General features: G+C 37.0%; 1 protein-coding gene and 1 pseudogene across 1 annotated transcript; one reads left to right on the forward strand and one right to left on the reverse strand.

Moving 5' to 3' along the window:
* Positions 1 to 7,330: 7,330 nt before the first annotated feature.
* On the reverse strand, positions 7,331 to 7,726 carry LOC145947929 (protein GVQW3-like). The gene has a single exon (XM_083057694.1). It carries the CDS (start codon positions 7,724 to 7,726, stop codon positions 7,331 to 7,333), a length of 396 nt encoding a protein of 131 aa, XP_082913820.1.
* Positions 7,727 to 9,467: 1,741 nt separating this feature from the next.
* Positions 9,468 to 22,007, forward strand: LOC145947930 (uncharacterized; annotated as a pseudogene).
* Positions 22,008 to 22,225: the final 218 nt, after the last annotated feature.

Here is a 22,225-nt window from a genome sequence, read left to right on the forward strand (position 1 = left end):
TTGTAGGGAAAACTCCTAAGTTGCAAAGCAATTGGGAGGGACCTTATGTAGTGGTAAAAGGATTAAATGATGTGGTATATTGTATTCAAAAATCAAGTAGGCATACAAATAAGATAGTTCATATAGATCGATTAGCTTCTTTTTACGAAAAAACGAGTTTAAGAAATCTTTAATTAAAAATAAAGAAACATCCAAAATCCATTTAAAAAATTATTTACTTGGAAAGTGTTTTCTCTTTCAAGGAAAAGATTACTTCGGAGTGGATTCTCGGAAGGATAAACATCATTCCTTAGAAGTTGTTAATCACTAAAAGAAGACTGCCTCACCCACGGTTTTTTTTATCCGTGGTTTTCCCGTGTGGTCAGAAGGCGAATGCTGAGGCAGGACTTGGGGAGTCCCTTTCAGGGACAATGGTCCACGGTAAATTCCCCCCCCCCCCCTTGTCCGAAGAGTCCCGAAAGGAATCGCTGTCACGAAAAGAAAAGGAATTTCTTTATCTTCAAGAAGAATTCAGATTGAATCGCTCGTTTACCTGTAGCTGCAGCTTAAGGTGGAGCAAGAAATCTCGTCTGATATTCTGAAGTCGAAAGAAAAAAAGAGTTACTTAATAAATTAAGTTGGAGCTCGAAATGAAACAAGAAGATTCACTTCCGATTCGTGATTGTCGGGACGACAATCTTTGAAAAGGAGGGGAACAATGTTGTGTCCCCGTCCTTGTGGTTGTTTTTCCGTCGACTGGTGAACTGGGACACAGTTTATATTAGAGAAGTTCATCTCCGAGTGTGTTGTCATGGGGTTGTGATTTTAAAAACAAGAGAGCGTGAAGTTGGAATACGGCTGTCAGCCAAGTCAGACGTTTTTCGAATGTATTACTTCGAATTATTTGTGTTCTTGTTCCTTTTATTAAAGTCCATTAAAATTATCAAACGCGTAATCATTTCCGGCGCGAGTGTTGTGTAAGAACAAGAGTTTGCGTAACGTGCGCTTCGAGATATCGAAGCCGGCTTGCGGACGCAACAGCGTGGTTGTTTGAGAACGTGATATCGGGCTGGATTGACAGCTGTCGAATTGTACGATCGTGAGGTCTTTCATTGCATTTATTAACGTGCTCTTGTAATTCTGAGATTATTAAAGCTACCGAGTTCTCTTATTAAATAAACCTTGTTCATTTCCCGACGCGAGTGTGTGTGCGAGTGTTGCGTTGCGTTGCGCGTCTTCGAAATATCGCGAGGTCGTCGCGCGGACGTAACATTTTGGGGGCTCGTCCGGGATAGAACGAGCAACGAGCTATCAAAAGGATCATCTAGGAGGACGACGCTGGAAGCGATGATGCTGCGGACGGCAGAGCGCAGGATTATTGAGCTTCGTGAAACAGCTAAGTCTTTCTAATAATAGAGATTAAAAATGGAATCGCGTACACATATTTTAGTCCCGTTATTGAAATATAATTGTCGTTGAGATGAGGGATAAATTCGCGTTAAAAAAGATTTTGAGTGAATACTCTTGCGTTTCTTTTGTTTATTTTCGTGTAGAAAATTGTTTATTTGAAGTGGACAATGCTGTCAATGAGGGAAAGACCATCATCTATCGTGAGAGACGTTAAGAAAGTTCATAAGAAGGCTGCCTCACCCACGGTTTTTGATCCGTGGTTTTTCTGTGGGTCGTAGGGCGAGGCAGGGACTTGAGGAGTCCCTTCGAGGACGATGGGTCCACGATGGATATCCCCCTCTTGTTCGAAGAACTTGAGGAATCAACGATATTCTGAGGACGGCGATCATGAACCGGAAAGGAGAGGGACTACGCAATTTCGAAGTATTGTGGTCGACAGGAGAAGGAAGGAGTCTGGCCAACTTTTTCTCAAGGAGGAGTCGATTAAGGATCTGCACTCGTATTCAAAGAAGAAACCGTCCAAGTACTCTGGAGAAGTGTGGATGTTCGATTAAGTCCAGTAAGGCGTATCGCCCGGTAACCCGTAGCAGCAGCTCGGGGAGGGCAGGAAGATTCGTCGGTACCCTGGAGTCGGCATCGCGACACACTAATTGTAAGAAGGACGTAGCCTGGTAACCCGTAGCAGCAGCTCGGGAAGGGCAAGGAACCGTCTGAGTACTCTGGAGGAGTATGTTCGTCGATTGGGACCAATAAGGCGTTTCGCTCGGTAACCTGGGCAGAAGCCCAGGGTAGAGCAAGAAGATTCGTCGGTGCCCTGCAGTCGACATTGGAGCACAAGAATTTTGAGTGGAGTCAGTGGTGAAGCAGCCCCCATTGCTGATTGTCGGGACGACAATCTTATAGAAGGAGGGCAGTGTTGCGTCCCTGGGTGTCACCCCTTTGAGCGTTTCCGGGATATCGTCGTCAAGGGGAGTTGTTGATAAACAACCGACGCGTGGTTGTTTGAGAACGCGATATCGGGCTGGATTGACAGCTGTCGAATTGTACGGTCGTGCGGTCTTTCATTGTATTTATTAACGTGCTCTTGTAATTCTGAGATTATTAAAGCTACCGAGTTCTCTTATTAAATAAGCCTGTTCATTTCCCGTGTGTGTGCGAGTGTTGCGTTGCGTTGCGCGTCTTCGAAATATCGCGAGGTCGTCGCGCGGACGTAACAGTATTGTTATTGCACAATTCAATAATAAAAAATGTTCATACATAGCTAAATCAAGTATATCTTTCAAAATAAGTGGACCTAAGTATACTAAAAAACTCGGTAGCTTTCCAACATTGTATTTCAAGTAAACTACGAGGTTTTCTATTAAATTCTACAGTTACAAATGGTCTTAACAAAATTAAATAAGCTGACATTAAATTTTTAGAATGACTGGACAATTTTACTTTAATGTTATTTCGACTAATTCCCATCCATAAGTATAACATTTTTCTTGCAACTCCTAAGCATACATTATGCATATAATCAATTGGAAAAAGAGAAATTATTCCAAATTCTAACTTTAATAATGGTGATGTACCTATATGATGTTCTTTATCTTCTTGAAGAAGAAAAGATATATCTGTTCGACGTTTTGCATTTATACCTGGATATGTCACACGACCATGAAATTCACCATTTTCTGTACATTTATCACACATGCACGGTATCCTCCATGTGATTTAATACATTTTATATATGCCTTCGCAGGTGCATCACATATAAAACTGTGAATTTTAATTATGTATATTTGATTATTAAAATTAAATCCATTTTGTAATAAATCAGAAAGTTCATCAACAAAGTCATTTAAGTATTCGTCAAGAGGTTTCGGTTTCGCAGATCCACAAAATAAAACCTACAATAAATGGTTTGCTTTCAAAATTTTTTACCAAACATGAAATTGGCCAGAACTGGATATTACTACTAGAAAATAAAGGTACACCATCAAAATTAAAACTTAAATTAACTATATTATTTAAAAAAACATCTTGTTGAAGAAATGGCATTTATTAATCCAAATTTTATAATAACTGAATTATCAGACAGATAATCATTATCATCAAATGTATTTCCTACATCTAGTACATTGACATCACTATTATCATGTGAAGAAACTTCTGTAACATTTCTGTTACAATTGTGATGTAGATTTTTGAAAATCTACATCACAATTGTAAGTATCACATAAAATAGTTTCTTCAATGTTCGAAACATTTTGGCTTTGTTTTTTATCATCACAAACTATATCATTTAGAACAGATTGAACATTACATGCTACACGTCTATAGAATTGACGTTTCTCTACTTTTTCTTTTCTTTTTATCATTTTAAGAGTGATATTAAAGTACTATATATAAATAAATTTAAGATTTTTTAAAAAGTTTTCTTAAGATTATTTAGATAGTTTTTCTCCTATTTTTTATTCGTTGTGGAGCATGTTTAAGCCATATTTTTATAGCATCTTCAACTTGTTTTTCTGAAGATTCTGAATCACAAAGCTTAATAGCTTCTAAAAAAATTATGATAAAAAATTTAATATACTTATAAAGACTTAATATTAAATAAAATAACAAGTTTTCTTATTTCTAAATATCGTTTAAAAAAACTATTAATAACTTGAAATAACAAAAAAAATTTAGAAAAGTATAAATGCAAATTTAATATTTTATAATATATTTTCTATACTGACATATTTCAATATGAGAAATGATATTGTGAGTGAGAGAGAGAGAGAGAGAGAGAGTATGCAAAGTTTAAAATTTTTGATATTAACTGAAAAAACTATTTTAGAAGCAGTTTTTTATAAAAACAATTGCATATTTTTAAAGCTTAAACTATTAAAGAGAGAAAATATTATGATTTTAAAAGATAATATTATATAGATGTGAAAAATTGTGTAATATAAAATAATAGTAGTTAATAGTAAAAATAATTTTTAAAATTTTCAAATTCTCTTAATTTTTTTCAAAAATTTTCTTCTAAAAGAACTGTTAAATAAAAATTTAGAAAAGTTGAAAAAATTTTCAGAAAAAAATCAAGTTTTTATAATTATTTAATAGACTAAAAATTTAACGGTTTATTCTTTTGTAAAATTATAAGCCAAACAAATTTTAGACCAATAATCTGATATATGTTATATAAAATCCATCTTTAAACATAAAACATTATTAATAAGTCATTAAATTTAATGTCTCAAAAAACGGTTTGTTTCCAAAATGCAAATACTTACTTATAATACATTTACACAACTGCAATTTACTAAATGCAAGTTTTTGCCGTCTAGAACCCAAAAAGTTATATTGAGATGCAAGATCATCGGTAAAGATATGTTTTAACATTCGATTTGTTCGAGAAAATATATTATTGCCTCCTAGAGATCCTAAATAAGAACTCTAAAAAAATATATATACATTTACAAAATTAAAGAAATTAATAATAAAATGATTTAAGTAACGTTCAATGAGAATTACTACTTATAGAATTTTAACTTAACTAATTTTTATCATTAAGTGTATATAGTATCAAAAATATGTAGCTTATTAATCAAATATATCAAATATATATAGCTGTGTAAATATCCCATACGGCACCTTTCATTGCAAATATATATTAAATACGTAATAATATTGCATTTACATTGCATTTTTTATATATGAAATATAATGTATTAAATACGTAATTAATGCAATATGTTTGATATATCCAAGTGGAAATACATATGTAATACATAGCAGGTATACTGCGCATATTATATAAATATTTATGTATTAAACACGTAGTTGATACATATATTTAACAATGTAATAATATATCATAAGATGGCGCATCGTAGTAGCGCTATTAACCTAAAAAAATCATTAAACGGAGAGTCGGGCACGTTTCTGTAATCGCAGTTATCTGAGTGTAGGACAATAAACACATTTAAATAATATAAGTGTTAATTATATATATAGTGAAAAATAATTTAAATAGTGAGTCAAAGGTAAGTTCTTATATTTTATAATGATTTGAATTTCCATACGGTTGTAATTGCTGTACAATTAATGCGTATTTGATTGTGTTATTTTTATAGTTTACATAATAAATAATTTTATTTATTATGGATAAAAAAAGTAACTGTGATATTTCTTCGAGGCATAAGAGACGATTAGCACAAAAAGAAACGGAAAAAGATTATTTCTTGCTAGAATCGTCAAGCAGTGGTGCGACTGATTTTGGACCATCGGGCGAATGTATAAAAAAATGTCGAATTGAAAATAAAAATGATCAATTATCAGTTTCAACATCATCTTCTCTTAGTACTGATCAAGAGCACATCAATCAGTATTCGCCAAACTTTAGTGACAATAATAATGAAGAGGAATTTTCGTCGGATGAAGTACATAACTCATCAGAAGTAGTCACAGACGACGAAGATTTTGTTGATATTGAAGAACAAGAAGAAATGCAACCCTTATCATTAGACTCTGACGATTCGAGTGGCGATGCAGACGATAATATGGACGTTGACGATAAAAGTATGGATAACGAATTGTTGCGCGATCTTCGAAATTGGTCTTTTGAATTTAAAATTAGGCATAATGCAATTAATGCTCTTATGGAAATTCTGAGGCATGCTCCACATTCACAATTCAAAACTTTGCCGAAGAACGCAAGAGCGCTTCTAAAAACACCTAAGAAAACTGCTGAAATAGTTGCATTATCTGGAGGATCGTATTACCACTTTGGTCTGTCGAACACTTTGGAAGTATTCCTGCTACATTATAAAAGTATGTCTTTGAAGGTATCTGAAATTAATTTATTAATTAATATAGATGGTTTGCCATTATCCAGATCATCGCCAAGTAGTTTCTGGCCAATATTACTTTCAGACGATATTTCAAACCAAGTGCATATAGTCGGGCTGTTTTATGGTCGAAAGAAACCAAACAATGCCAATGAATACTTACAACAATTTGTGAAAGAATTAATACCATTAGTACAGAGAGGATATTATTCAGATCTATTATATAATATTATATAATTATTACTTTTTAATTTCTATTATATAAATTGTGATATTAAAGTTAATGTTAAAACCATTATTTGCGATGCTCCAGCAAAATCTTTCATTTTAAATATTAAAGAACATAATGGCTACTCGAGCTGTACTAAATGTACCATTTATGAAGATTATGTTAACTCCAAAATGTGCTTTCCTTATGAAAAAAGACCAAGTGCACTCAGAACTGACGAAGAGTTTATACGCCAAATAGACTCTGACTATCATCAAGGAGAACCTACAATTTTGCTCTCTGTGCCTCATTTAGGATTAGTGTCGAATATTGCTCTTGACTATATGCACTTGATTTGTTTGGGCATTGTAAAAAAAATGATTGTTGTGGATGAATGGACCACTAGCTGTTCGCATTAGTGCGCAAGCAAAAGATAATATTTCGCAAGCACTTATTAATTTAAGAAATGCTGTGCCCAAAGAATTTTCAAGACGACCTCGAAGTTTAAATGAAATAGCATACTGGAAAGCCACAGAATTTAGGCAATTTTTATTTTACACTGGACCTATTGTTTTAAAAACAGTTTTAAATAGAGACGTACGAGGGTAGTCCCAGAAGTACCCGACCTAACAAAGAAAACACAAAAAATTTGAGAAAAAATATCTTTATTTCTCAACATAGTCTCCTTTTAGCTCGACACTTTTCCCAGCGATGTTCAATAGCTTCGATACCCTGTTTATAGTGAGAACCGTCGAGCTCCTCAAAATAGCCATTAACCGCAGACTCCACCTCTTCATTGTTGGCAAATCTTTTACCACCGAGCCATTTTTTCAAGTTTGGAAAGAGAAAATAATCCGAGGGGGCTAAATCTGGCGAATAGGGTGCGTGAGGAAGCAATTCGAACTTTAACTCATTGATTTTGGCCATTTGATTGGAGCAAACGCGGCACCCATCTTGCGCACAGCTTTCTCATGTCCAAATTTTCAGTCAATATGCGATGTACAGCACTTTTTGAAATGCCTACCATGTCTGCTAGCTCGCGCACTTTCAGTCGACGGTCATCCAATACCATTTTGTGGATTTTCTTCACCATTTCTGGCGTGGTCACCTCATTTGGTCGACCACTGCGATGTTCGTCTTGGCAGCTCGTACGGCCTCGTTTAAACTCTGCCACCCAATATTTTACCATTGTAAACGAAGGAGCAGACTCCCCCAGAGTAGAATCTAGCTCGGCTTTGATATTGATTGGACTGAGACCTTTCAAATGAAAGTATTGTACCACATAACGATGACCAATTTTTTCCATGTTTACAAATTCACTGAGAGCGTTCACTATTGATGGCTGCCAAACAAATACTAAACAACGTAGCGTCTTCAAACTTGAAACTTAAGCTTTATAAGGTTGGTACTTTCTATCATAGTAATTTTTTTTAGACAACAATCGCCATTTATACGTCAGGTCGGGTACTTCTGGGACTACCCTCGTATATACACACTTTTTGACTTTGCATGTAGCTATATCAATACTCATCAGTTCAATACTAACAGTAAATAAAAATAATGTAGATTATGCAGAAAAACTGTTGCAACATTTTATGGAATCATTTCAGAAAATTTATGGCAAGGAATATATATCTCATAACGTACATAATTTATTGCATCTCTCTAATGAAGTTCGAAAATTTGGACCACTTGATTCCTTTAGCTCGTTTAAATTTGAAAATTTTTTACAAATTTTAAAAAGTTTTCTGCATAAAGCAGAAAAACCACTGCAACAAGTTGTACGACGATACACAAAAACGAGGCAAAATCGATATGAGAGCATGAATAATAAATCATTACATTCACTTTATAAATTAGAATTAAAAGCAAGACATGTTACTGGTATATTGGCAAATGAAATTTAAGATATTGTTGAATCGCAATACAGAAAACTAATATTATTAGGAAATTATGAAATCGACTGCAATAGCAAAGCAAATAATTGTATCATGCCAAAAGGTGGAAACTTAATGACAGTTAAGAACGTCGTGAAATGTGCCAATAATACAATATATATTGTTGGTTATCAACTGAGGAAAACAGATGTTTTATATTCACGACCATTCTCATCAGAGAATTTAGACATTAATGTTGTTGCAGAAATAAATAGTAATGTGATATCTTGTCCTTTGCATGAAATACAGGGAAAGATGTGGAAAATTAAATTTAATTCAAAATTGTATGTCATTCCTATTCGGCACGTTTGTGGACAATAAAACAACTTTTGAAGCGTAATAATAACACAATCTAACAATATAAACACAATATAAAAATATTAAAAAATAATTATTATAATGCGATTATTGCAAATATGAACAAGAATTAAAAGCTTGAATATTTAATTATGTTTGCAATAAAACTGTCATTATGAATTTATACACACACACACACGCACGCACACGCAATTGTACATAATCGATGGTTCTGTACGCTGCATTGTTCATATATGTATATATATAGTGGAAAGAAATGATTTTCTATTTTATTTTTCCATCATAGTATGATCGACAACATTCTGGTTTCAATAAATCGATATTTCGTTAATCAATTATCGGACGACTCACGATTATGGCTAACTTCGTTGCTTTCGTCCGACTAACGTGCAATTTACGTGTGCTGGTTATTTGTCTGCATCACTGGTCGAATGGCAATAAAGGAATAAGTTATATACAATAAACGTAACCAAGAAGATTTACATATTTGTGACTACTCGACGATACTTGTCCATATTCATCCACACTCGTCTGTGCTTTCTATTCGTCTCGTCAACACTCGAGATTTTGTAGAAAGGTATTTAAGCACATGTTTAAAATATGAATAACACATCTAAGTAACTTTAAAAATTGAATTAAAATTAACTAAACTGGTTTATGTATACGCGATATGTCACTATTTATAATTAAACTAATTGTATATAATAAATTGTGATTAATTTTTGCAGGTTATGTGTTCTCTGTTTTGAACATTTTACACCGTGGTTTTCAATACTTCTAATCCACTTGGATATGACCGAATCGAGGTGCGAGCAATTTTCTTTCGAAAAAATAAGAAAAGAATCTTCCTTACAGGTAAATATATAGAAATGCATATGACTGTAATATTTATTGTCAATAAATTAATTTATCATACATATATTTTGTTGGTAGTTTACAGAAAACTTCTATGTAATTCAATTCGACGACGGGCTAGCACTAGTCCCTAATAACTGGTTGTGAGTATCTGACGACAAAAAGCAACAGGTTTGCTTCTATCCAAATTACGATGTGAAAAAGAGGCTGGATAAGGCTATACAGAATAAGGAAATACCGGATTTAAAAAATGTAAAAGCTGGCTGGGCGATGTATGATGTTCTACGCATTTTTGCTTCAGCAGGTACATTTACAATTATTTATTGAAACTCGTCTTTCCTTCTTTTTTGTTAAAAAAAAATTCATTTTTTTTTCTTGGCAATATCGATCCAATGAATAAAATCAAAATAATGTAAACAAGGGTTTATATCAATAGATATCAATGATACGTAATAAATGAAATTAAAAGTTACTTTGACTTTATTGGACCGATTCATTGAACTAATATTGCGTAAAAGAAAGAATTAATTCCATTTATTGAAAACATAGATATTTTCTTTTAACATCAAGCTATCGACATATAATTCACACTACTCTTAATTGTCTATCTATCTATCTATAGTTTTGTATTCATAATTGTCAATGTATAATTGTCATTGTTATATTCAGATACTTTTGAATGAGGCCAAGAAAAGTTAAGGGTGGCCGAAAATATATCCGACATAAATACTGAAGATGAAGAGTGGATTCTGGTTTACTGTCTCCTTTACCAGATCCAAAGGGATTTTCTAGTTCACAACAATTGTTTCATTCGGAAAAGCCTGTACAGATTTTGGCGACCTATGAACATCCGACTGTTGCACCCGAAAAAATGAAAATGGTTCAAATTGAAAAGAAAGAACAGAAGATAATTCATCAACAAGAAACGGAAATGATCGCTAAACACAAGAAAAAAGAATTAGAAGATAAAAATCAAGATTTTATCAATAAAGATAATGTTTATTCCATCGATGAATATGAAGAGTTAACACATCAAAATAAAAATGATGAAGATCAATCTCAAAAAGGTAAAAAAAATTAAATATATTGGTAATGACTTTTTTTAAATACAATATTTTAAAATATAATGCATTATATTTTAATTTTTAGTGTTGAAGGAAATTTTGAGAAAAGTGAATCGCATCCTCGTTGAGGTAACATACATCGATAGAAGGCTCAATAGATTGGAAAATAAAGCAGACCAAACCATTAGAAATAGAGAAAATAATATAAATGAAGAAGCTTTTGCATTCAACACTGTTTTGTAGGAAAGTTTCAGCATCAATAAATTAATATCTACACTGTCTTTAGGTTCAATGTTTTGTATTTATTAACGTTCACTGTCTCACATAGAGTATTTAATATTATCGACGTTGTGAAATACGGTACGTATGCATTCGCGTCATCGCCTGCAGGACACCGTCCCTGAGTCGTGGTGCAACGTCACTATTCACTGTGTATTTATCGATTCAACTAATGTCGATTAGTCTATTATTGTTGTCTGTATATTATTTATCGCCGACGCTTAGGAGGCGTTATCTCCGTATAGCGATATATACGCTCGGACACACTGTCACGACAACGCCTGGGAGACTATATCTCTGAGTCGTGATAGAGAAATATTCGGACACATGTGCGATTGTCGAAGGTCGAGAGAACAGTAAGCAAGTTTCGTCTTGAGGAACGGTCTTATATACGCTTTTCGACAGCGTCTCCTGATTGGAGGTTTATAGATCACTCGTGCCGTCAATCGGCTGGCGCCCTTTGATATGAATAGCGGGCGGACATGAAAGAAAGGTCAGCGCGAAACAATGAGATTATGTCGCTTGCTTTCGGTCTTTCATAAGATTCGGTAACGAGCAATAAGAACCGGTATTATATTATGAATTTGCGTGTGTGTCAGCGCATGTGTCCGTGTGTCCTAACGACGTGTTCGTTATTTTATGTCGTGCACGACTGTGTATAAATATATATATATATATATATATATATATATATATATTTTCGTACGTCTAGACGCAACATACTCCCCCCATTGAGAGAGCAACGAGCAACTAATACGTTTGAGTTTATAACGAAAGCTTTCCGTATATATTGTATAATATGGTAGAGTTATTTTCGCATTTTTTTTTATAATTCGTAACGCGTTACGTATTTCGCTGTGATGTGTATTGTATACAAAGTATTATCGTGTGTGTAGTGGTATCGCATCATTATTGCTCGATTGGTAACAGACACAGACGATTTATTTAGTAGCTCGCTTTATTTCTCCGCCTATAGTTTTAATGGTGGCGGCTCGTGCGACTCCGTCTTCGCCTGGATGTAGTTCTGATATTCTGCCCATATTCCACTGCGTGCAAGGTTGATTTTTGTCTTTTATAAGCACCACGGCTCCGACTTCGAGTTTCAGGCCGTTTTTAATCCACTTGGTACGTATTTGTAGTTCATTCAGGTATTCGAGCTCCAGCGAGCCCAGAAGTCTTGTCGGACTTTCGATATATGTTCCCAAGTAGATAACCGATTGGCTGGAACAGATAACAGGTCTCCCTCCGGAAGGGTCGTTACTGGTCTTCCAATTAAGCAATGTGCAGGAGTTAAAACAAGTAAGTCGTTCGGATCGGATGAGAGGGAGGTAATGGGTCTGGAGTTCAAAATACCCTCGACTTCTATCACAAATGTATTTAATTCTTCAAAGGTGAAGAGTGAATCTCCTAACACGCGCTTAAAATGGTGCTTGAAAATCTTTACCGAAGCTTCCCGCAATCCGCCATAATGAGGAGCTACTGGTGGTATAAAATGCCACGTAATACGGCGTTCGCTCGCGAATCTATTTACTGTGTCTTTGTATTCTTCGGATTGGAGTAACGCATACAGCTCCTTCAGCTGGTTGTTCGCGCCTACGAAATTGGTTCCATTGTCGGAATAAATGTGTTCCGGTAAGCCGCGTCTCGCCATGAATCGACGTAACGCTGCGATGAAACCGTCAGACGTTAAATCGCTCACTACTTCGAGGTGAATGGCCTTTATGGACATGCACACGAACACGCATATGTATACTTTAACTCGATTCCGATTGCGATATCTCTTTTCTTTAATGTAGAATGGGCCGCAAAAATCAATGCCCGTGTGGGCGAATGGAGTTGTTTCGCAAATCCGAGCTGGAGGGAGATTTCCCATTTTGTATTCGATTGGAGTTGCATTAAACCGAAAACAACGTGTACAAGTTCGTACGATCTTTCGAACTTGGTTACGGCCATCCAGTAACCAAAATCTTTGGCGAATAAGACATAAAGTGGTTTGAATGCCTGTGTGGAAATGTTTCTGATGGGTCTCGCGAATAATATTATCGGTCAATTGATGTCGGCTCGGGAGTAATATAGGATGTTTTTGAGAGAATGTTAGATTTGATCTTTGCAGACGCCCCCCTACACGAATCAAACCGTCGTTGTCTAAAAACGGACTTAAGTTGGCGATTTTACTCTGCTTTGTTAGATCCTTGTTTTTTTAGAATTTTAATTATGTCGGCGAACTGAGCAGCTTGAGCTATCCTTAGGATCCGTATTTCCGCTTAAGCAGTGGTATCAACGCAGAGTACTCCGGCTTGTTTATTGCAAGGTCGAAAGCGAAGACAATATGCGATGACTCTAATTAGCTTGGAATAAGAAGAGTATCTCTTAAAGATGTCAAAATTGTTTATTGTTGATATTAGGCACGTGTTTTGTTTTAATTCCGGTGTCTCGATTATCGGCATCACTTTATTGAGCCATTCGCTTTCATCTTTGCTCAACCACGAGGGACCCGCGACCCATGTTGAATTTTGTAAAAAGGCGTGAGGTAGTTGGCCTCTGGATAACGCGTCCACTGGGTTGTCTTCCGAAAGGACGTGTCTCCAATCGTTAGAATTCGTTAGCCTTTGTACTTCTGTGACTCGATTCGCGACGAAAGTTTTAAGGAGGTAAGGTTGTGTCTTTATCCAGTGTAATGCGACGGTCGAATCGCACCACCAAACCGTTTTATTGGGAATACTCTTTAGCGTGTCACTCGCTTCGCAATATAATTGTGCTAGTAGCAATGTACCACAAAGTTCGAGTCGGGGTATGGTGATAGTTTTTAAGGGCGCGACCCGAGACTTGGCGCACAATAATCTAATGAGTGTATCTCCGGACTTTCCGCGAGACCGTACGTATAAACACGCGCCGTAACCGCGATTGCTGGTGTCGCAAAATCCGTGGAGTTGCACGTCCTGATAATCATTTATTAGTACTTTACGATCAAAGGAAATTCGATTCATTGTTCCCATTTGTCGAACAAACTCCGACCATTCTGTATATATACCTTGCGGAACGGATTCGTCCCATTGTAAGCCGCATCGCCATATATCTTGCATTAACCCTTTAACGTGCAGAACGATTGGCCCTAACAATCCTATCGGATCGAAAATTTTGGCGATTTCCGATAAAATGTTTCTTTTCGTCCATCTCTCCGTAGGTTTGATCGGATAGGCTGAATAATATATCTTATCGCCGCGTACACTCCAGGCTATCCCTAATGCCTTTAATGATTGATCCGCGTGTAATACAAAGTTCGTGTGTAATGCGTTGGGTTCTAAGTCATTAATAACGCGTTCGTCGTTAGAAGCCCATTTTCTAATCGTAAAACCGTCTCGATTTAATAGTGCGATTAACTCGTCTCTCATTGCGCGCGTTTCGGCGATCGTATCGGCACCGGACAATAGATCGTCTACGTATAAATGATTTGAAAGGATTTCGGCCGCCTTAGGATACGTTTGGCATTCGTCGTCCGCGAGTTGCCGGATTACGCGGATTGCGAGAAAAGGTGACGATGAAACATCGAAGGTTAACGTGTTAAGTTGAAAGGTTTCGACCTTGTCATTTCTGCGCCAGAGAATCTGTTGATATCGTCGATCTTCCTCGTGTAATTGTACTTGTCGATACATTTTTTCGATATCGGCGATGATGATATATTTATACGTGCGGAACCGGAGCAAGTGTGAAAATAATTTAGGTTGTATCGTAGGACCTATCATCAGTACATCGTTTAAAGATCCGCCGTTACTTGCTTTGGCTGACGCGTCCAATACTACTCGGATTCTAGTCGTATCGGTGGAATCTTTGATTACCGCGTGATGTGGCATGTAATACCCGTCGTCGTCGGGATTTTTTATTAATGACATACGAGGTCTGTAAATAAAGTAATAAGACTTTTTCGAGATGAACTGTTATTTATAATTTAACTATAATTTAACTCTGTCTCCTTCAAAATAGTTCCCTTGGGAAGCCACGCAGCGCCTGAGACGTTGTTTCCAGTCTTCATAGCAGTGCTGGAACTCAGAAACCCAGAATGGCCTTCAGCTGGTCGGTTACAGCCGCTTTTACGTTTTCGGTCGTATCAAAGTGACGGTCGTATGGTTCAAATTTAGCTCGTCTGCGATCAATCTGACAGTTAACCGACAATCAGACCGCACAAGATCTCGAATTCGTTCCACATTTTCGTTATTTCTCGACGTTGATGGCCTTCCAGACCGAGAATCATCTTCAACTGATTCCCGACCTTCGGAAAATGCCTTGAACCACTTGAACACCTGGGCTCTTGACAAAGCAGCATCACCGTAGACCTGTTGGAGTTTTGTCAGAGTCTTAGTCGCGTTGTAGCCAAGTTTCAAACAGAACTTGATCGCACACCGTTGCTCGTAATTCTGCTCGCTCATTATAGTGACGCAGTAAAAAAAATCACTTTGCAAAAAAAGCTCTCACAATCCACCTGTTGACACGAGCGACTCGCCACTCACGCTGAAGCTACATAAGATGTTGAAGTGCGCCCACTGTGGCGCGGAGACGCGCAGTGTTAACAATTCGTGCGGTCTGGTACCAGTCTCATTACTTTATTTACAGACTTCGTATGTTTTAGATCTATATATTCTTGTAACACCTTAGAATATTCGACTTTTAACGCCGCGTTTGCCTCAAGTCTTCGTTCCACCGCCAATAAACGCTTGAGCGCGATATCCCGCGATTCTCCAAGACGCTTGTCCGTTCGACGGAACGGTAATCGGACTGTATATCGCCCATCGTTATCGCGCGTGGTAGTTTTTGTAAAATGTATTTCGCATTCTAACTCTTCTCCCGATTTCGATCTCTACGAGAACTTCTTCAATTTCCCAGAATTTAGTTAATTGAGATTCGAGATTTGATAGATAACACGTATTCCGTGACGTGCCTGTTGGCGGCGTACCACCGGCGACGACCCAGCCTAGCCGTGTTTTTTGCAAATATAAGTCGCAACCCTCGTGTGATAAATTAATTTGTCCGATAGAAAATAACGATAGTGTCGCCCCTGATCCAATTAATAGATCGACATTACGCGGTAAATGAAAATCCGGATCCGCTAACTTAATATTTGCCGGTATTACGATCGAATCGCGCGGAAATATTTCAGCTGGGATAGCCTCGGAAATAGTCGGTATCGTCAAACACGTTAAATTTTTATTTTTAAAAATTTAACGTGTTTAATTTTTATTTTTACGAAAGTAAATTTTTATTTTTACGAAATTCGCCGCGCTTCGATTGTATGGTTATTTGTACCATGCCTCTTGATTCCGTAGTTATGGTGTTAATCGCGCCGATCGGTAAGGAATGTTTAACTACCGGCAGATCTAATTGTTTTGTCGCGAGACTAATTATTCTATCGTTATTTGATTCGGTTAGTCATACAGTTTGAGTCATTTCGGGTTTTGTCGCAGTAGATTTACTCGCGTTCGCGTATTGATCTAAATGGAGAAGCGTATTGTGTCGTTTTTGACAAATTGTGCAGTTTGAGAATTTGCACGGGCTGTCTCGGTGTGAATGCAAGCAATTGTAACATACTTTCGCGTTTCTCACCGTTTCGATGCGTTTAGGAATGGACATCTGTTTGAATTTATTGCATAGATATAGAGGATGTCGCTTAGTCTTGCATGCTATGCAATTCTGCGACGCATTCAACAGGAACGCTCGATTGGACGAATAATTACGTTTCCTTTTTACCGGTGTTTCGCTTGCGTTCTTTTCCACCTCCGTTACCTTAGATCTTTCGCGTTTCGATGTACAAACAGTGGATTTATACAGAAATTCATATATTTGATCGGGTGACGGGAATGTGTCTCTCTCAAGTATGGTTTCCCACTTTTCTAATGCGCTTTTCGGTAGTTTATTTTCCAGCAAATACACAATCGTCTCGGACCCGACGGAAACACCCAATGAAACTAACGATGCGATGTGTTGCTGCATATCGTCCGCGAGGTTCGTCAAGCCGCTTGTCGTTTCCTTATCTAGCGTGGGTAGATTTAAAATTAGAGAGAGATGTCGCGATATTAAAACTCGTTTTACCTCATACGCCTTTTCCAATACATCCCACGCCTTGGAATAATTTACGCCATCAACTGCGAAAATTTTTAATTTGTTCGCTGCTTCACCGATTAATACCGACTTAAGATAGTGGAGTTTGTCTATGTCCGATAAATCTAACTGGGAGTCTATTATATTACGAAAGGCATTTTTAAAAGATAACCAGCTCTCGAATTTACCGTCAAAGGTCGGTAGCGGCGCTTCCGGTAATTTAATCCGTCTCTTTTTTATGATCGTCACCGTGCTATCACTTCGGATATCTTCACTCGACACGCTAGTACCGGCTTCCGGTGGATTTAATATATTTTCGATTTTTCCGGCAAGCTGGTAGAACCGTTCCTGAATGTTCTCGAATTCTGTGTTATGCGCATCGTTTGGAACTAACATTAATAGCTCATCATTATGTTCCTCGAATGTGTGATATAATTCTGTAAAGCGAGTATTACGTAACCTTAAAGTAGCGTTATCTACCTTCCCTTTGTCGAGGAGATTTGTGAGGGTGGTGATTTGTGATTTCATAGAAGTTCGTTTTTGTACGAGGAGTTTGATTCTGTCAGCCATTGTTATATGGAATGAGAATGGAAATGAACGACTTACTTGGACGTTGAAAATAGGTGTGCGCTGTTTATGTTAACTCCGAGTTCGTACGATTCTCCGTTGACAATGTGGAAGTGTTACTCGTCCTGGTATTTCACAAACCAAGGTCCTGGGTGGCACACCTCACAGGAGGCACCAACATGTTTTGTAGGAAAGTTTCAGCATAAATAAATTAATATCTACACTGTCTTTAGGCTCAATGTTTTGTATTTATTAACATTCACTGTCTCACATAGAGTATTTAATATTATCGACGTTGTGAAATACGGTACGTATGCATTCGCGTCATCGCCTGGGGGACACCGTCCCTGAGTCGTGGTGCAACGTCACTATTCACTGCGTATTTATCGATTCAACTAATGTCGATTAGTCTATTATTGTTGTCTGTATATTATTTATCGCCGACGCTTAGGAGACGTTATCTCCGTATAGCGATATATACGCTCGGACACACTGTCACGACAACGCCTGGGAGACTATATCTCTGAGTCGTGATAGAGAAATATTCGGACACATGTGCGATTGTCGAAAGTCGAGAGAACAGTAAGTAAGTTTCGTCTTGAGGAACGGTCTTATATACGCTTTTCGACAGCGTCTCCTGATTGGAGGTTTATAGATCACTCGTGCCGTCAATCGGCTGGCGCCCTTTGATATGAATAGTGGGCGGACATGAAAGAAAGGTCGGCGCGAAACAATGAGATTAAGTCACTTCCTTTCGGTCTTTCATAAGATTCGGTAACGAGCAATAAGAACCGGTATTATATTATGAATTTGCGTGTGTGTCAGCGCATGTGTCCGTGTGTCCTAACGACGTGTTCGTTATTTTATGTCGTGCACGACTATGTATAAATCTATATATATATATATATATATTATATATATATTTTTTCGTACGTCTAGACGCAACAAACACTATTTCGTCGATGGATGAGCTGCAACTATTTGAAGAAAATTTAAAAAAAGAAGAATTTTTCGTGAAAATGGTAAATGTTTATTTTTACTTAATAATTATAATTATTATTAATACTAAATATTTATAATTTATATTTATAATTATTAAATAATAATTATATAAACGATTATATATAGTCGTTTGATATATATTTTATATATATATAAACCATTCTGAATATATCCAATATTTACATATTTTATTTTTTATTTTAATGATTTACATATTTCAAATTATTTCAGAGAGACTTTTTGAAATTGAAAGGCGGAACAAACCTACAAGATGTGATAAAAAATATTTTCAAAGCCTTAATAAAGGACGAAATATTAATGTCATATAGTTGGAAAGGAGCTCGAGGAAAAAACACATTTCGCAGTTTTAAAATCGTTAGTTTAATTATAGGTAAGACTTCAAAGTATACGTCGTTATAGTTGTTTTTTGAAATTAACAATTGTTATGATAATGTATATAGTATTATATGTACATAGTATTAGGGAGGAGAGATGGCGGCTGAAGTAGTGACAAGCGTGTGGTAGTGCTCCGTGTTGGAGCGAGGAAAAGGAGGTGTTAAGAACGAGATGGAGTAAGTGGAATGGAGTTTTGGATAGAAGAGAGAAGGTGGAGTTGGGAGAAATGGTGGAGTATAAAGGAGTGTAAGGAGAAGGCTCTAGCGAAAGGTGGAAAATAAGGAACAGCATGACGAAGGGAAAAGGAGACGTGGCGTAGAGAAGGAGTGAATGAAGAGGGCGCTGGTACAAGAGGAAAAGGATAAGACGGAGGAAAAGTAGATCGAGGGAGATGGCGCTGCAGAGGTACGAGGTAGTGAGAAGAGAGAGAGCGGAGAGAGGGCGCAACGGACGACGGGAGAAGGATCGACAGAACAAATCGATAATCGATACAGCTGACGGACAAGAGGTTATGGAGAAGATGGCACACGTGCGTCAAGGGAGAAAGAAGCTGCGGAGAGTATTTATTTATTGATTTGTTTGGTTATTTGTTTGAAAGGAAGGAGACAGCAGGGAAAAAGAGGATGGAGTCGAAGGAAGGTGTTAAGGAATTAAGAGAAATAAAGGAGCTTTTGGTAAGGATTGTGCAGATACTAGGAGGAAGGACAGGAGAGAGAGTGAAGGTGCTGAGAGAGAGTCAAGGAGAGACAGAGGCAAGGAAGGAGAAGAGAAGGAGCGATAGCAGAAGGAGAGAAAAGAGAGGTGAGAGGGATGAAATCATGGGAAGGAGTGACTCGAAGAAAAGAAGAGAGAAGAAAGGAGGACAGCCGGAGGTCAGAGGAGGAAGATACGTCATTCGATAGAAGGAGGGGGAGGCCGGATGTAAGTAGTAAGGAGGAGAATCGCAGGAAAGAGCAGGAGTTGGACGAGGGGGAGAGAAGAGACGGAGAGGTGGGTGAGAAGAAAGAGGAGGAAGAGGAAGGGAGTAATTTAGGTCAAAGGGAAGATATGACGAGAGGAGGAGGGGAGTCATGGGAGAAAACGTCGGAGGGAGATAGTACAATGGAAGAGGAAGTAGAGGAGGAGAATAGATTCAAATGGAGGTACGAGGTTGAAGAAGCAAAGGAGGATGAGACAAGAGAGGGAAAAGAGAAGACGATGAAGGAAGAAGAAGATAGGAGAGAAGAAAGGAAGAAAAAGAAGGAAGAAAAAGAAGAGGAAGTGGAAGTAGGGAGGTGCTCTGAGGCAGAGGTGGAGAGTAGGGAGGAGAAGGAGGAAAGAAGAGGAAAGGTGCAGGAGGAGGTTAGAGTGGAATGGTGGAAGATGGTGAAAGAAGAAGAGGACGGGGGCGCAAGAAAGAAAATAGAAGGGAACGAGAGAGAGAAAGAAGAAGGTGAGAAGGGAATAGAACAAATAGAAGAAGGAAAGAATAAAGGGGACGGAAGGAAAGAAGAGATAGATAGAAAAGAAAAAGACAGCAAAGAAATAGAGGTGTGGAAAAGGATTGAAGAGAGAGAAGAGAAATGGAGAAGAGAGAAGGAAAAGAGAGAGAGAATTAGAAAAGAGAGGGAGAAGAGTGAGGTGAAGGAGAGAAGAAGGAAGAGAAGAAGGAATCTGATTTGGAAAGGAGTGGATGGTGAGGATCAGGAGGAAAGAAGAATTTTTGTGGAGGAGATTGTAGAGAGGATAACAGGGAAGGTGGCAAAGGTAGGAGAGATAACGGAAAGGATAGGAGAAAGGGGAGTCTGGGTGCTAATAGTGGAGATGAAGGAGGAAATGGATAAGAAGGAGATGTTAAGGAGAGGAAGGGAGATACACAAGAGATGGGGAATTTGGATAGACGAGGATTTAACAATAGAGGAGAGAAGTGCAAGATGGAGGATAATGGAGAAAGCGAGGACGGAAAGAAAAAAGGGGAAAACGGTAGAGACGACGAATAGGAGATTATGGATTGATGGTAAAGAATGGTGCTGGGACATGGAAGAAGGAAGATGGGTAAAAGGAAAGAGAAATGGAAAGAATGGAGTAATAAAGAAGGTAGAGGATAAAGAAGAAATGAGAAGGGTATAGGAGGAGGAGGTGGAAAAGCTGGATACAAGGAGGGCGAAAGAAGAGAAAAAATGGAGGATCCACGGGAAGAAGAAAGAGACAGAGGAAGAACAAGCAGAGGAGAAAGAAGGACAACCGTAGAATAGAGAAGGAAAAGGAATGGAGAAGAGAAGATGCAGAGGGAGAGGTAACATTTAAGATTTTCACAATGTTTAAGTTTTGTATATGTTAAGGTAATCAGGGGGGAGGAGAGGATGATGCACGGATGGGGAGATGGAACGGGGCAGGAGAGAAGGGCAAAACGGAGTGAGAAGGAAGGATGAGACTGGTGAAAGCTGAACGAAGGAGAGGAGGGGATAAGGAGGTTATGTTTTATTAACGGCTTAGAAAATGTGAGGTCGCAAATGGCCAGGCAAAGTAGAGAATTGGGAGATTGTAAAGGATGTAAAAGATTGGGGAACGCTCCTTTGAAAAGCGCTTTTAAATCCTTTAGGGTAATAAATATCAGTTACATACATACATGTACATAGTATTATAAATTGATATATATATTTGTAGCTGTTGTTCGGTTACACGACACAAATTCAACCGAGGAAATAATTACAAAACTTATGATTAATTGGATTGTTCAAGCTCCTGCAAGTGTTCGCAGAATTGCGTGAGTAAATTTATTATATTAATTTTTTTTAATATTAATATTTATTATGAAAATTGTATATCAATTGAGATGCTTTTTTTAACGTAATTTATTCCTAATAATCTTTTATAGCCTTCATTGTATTCATTATTCATTGTCTTTCTATTCAAAATAATATTCAAACGAATATTGAAAGATTTAACGTTTCTTGTAATTATATATATTTTTATAGAAACGCCTTATTTTTTTGTCTTTATTATATATTTCTATATTTAACAACAATATTACATTAAATTTATTGATTGTTTCAGAAAAGAAAAAAACCAAACTAATGATCAACATCTTCAAGAATGATGGCAAAAGTGATATTAAAGATATAAAATATTATACTATAATAAATATTATACTACTATAACTAAAATATTATATTATATAATAAATAATATTAAAAATGTTATATTAAAATATATATATTTTATAAAAATATATTATATTAAATATATGATATTAAAGATAAAAAAATTAATAAAAAAATTACTAAAAAAGATAAAAAAATTAAAGTTTATTTTATT

The sequence above is a fragment of the Prenolepis imparis genome, unplaced genomic scaffold (assembly GCF_030444845.1).
Source record: "Prenolepis imparis isolate NDT839.2.m4 unplaced genomic scaffold, iyPreImpa1.0 SCAF_191, whole genome shotgun sequence".
In the NCBI taxonomy this organism is placed as follows: Eukaryota; Metazoa; Arthropoda; class Insecta; order Hymenoptera; family Formicidae; genus Prenolepis; species Prenolepis imparis.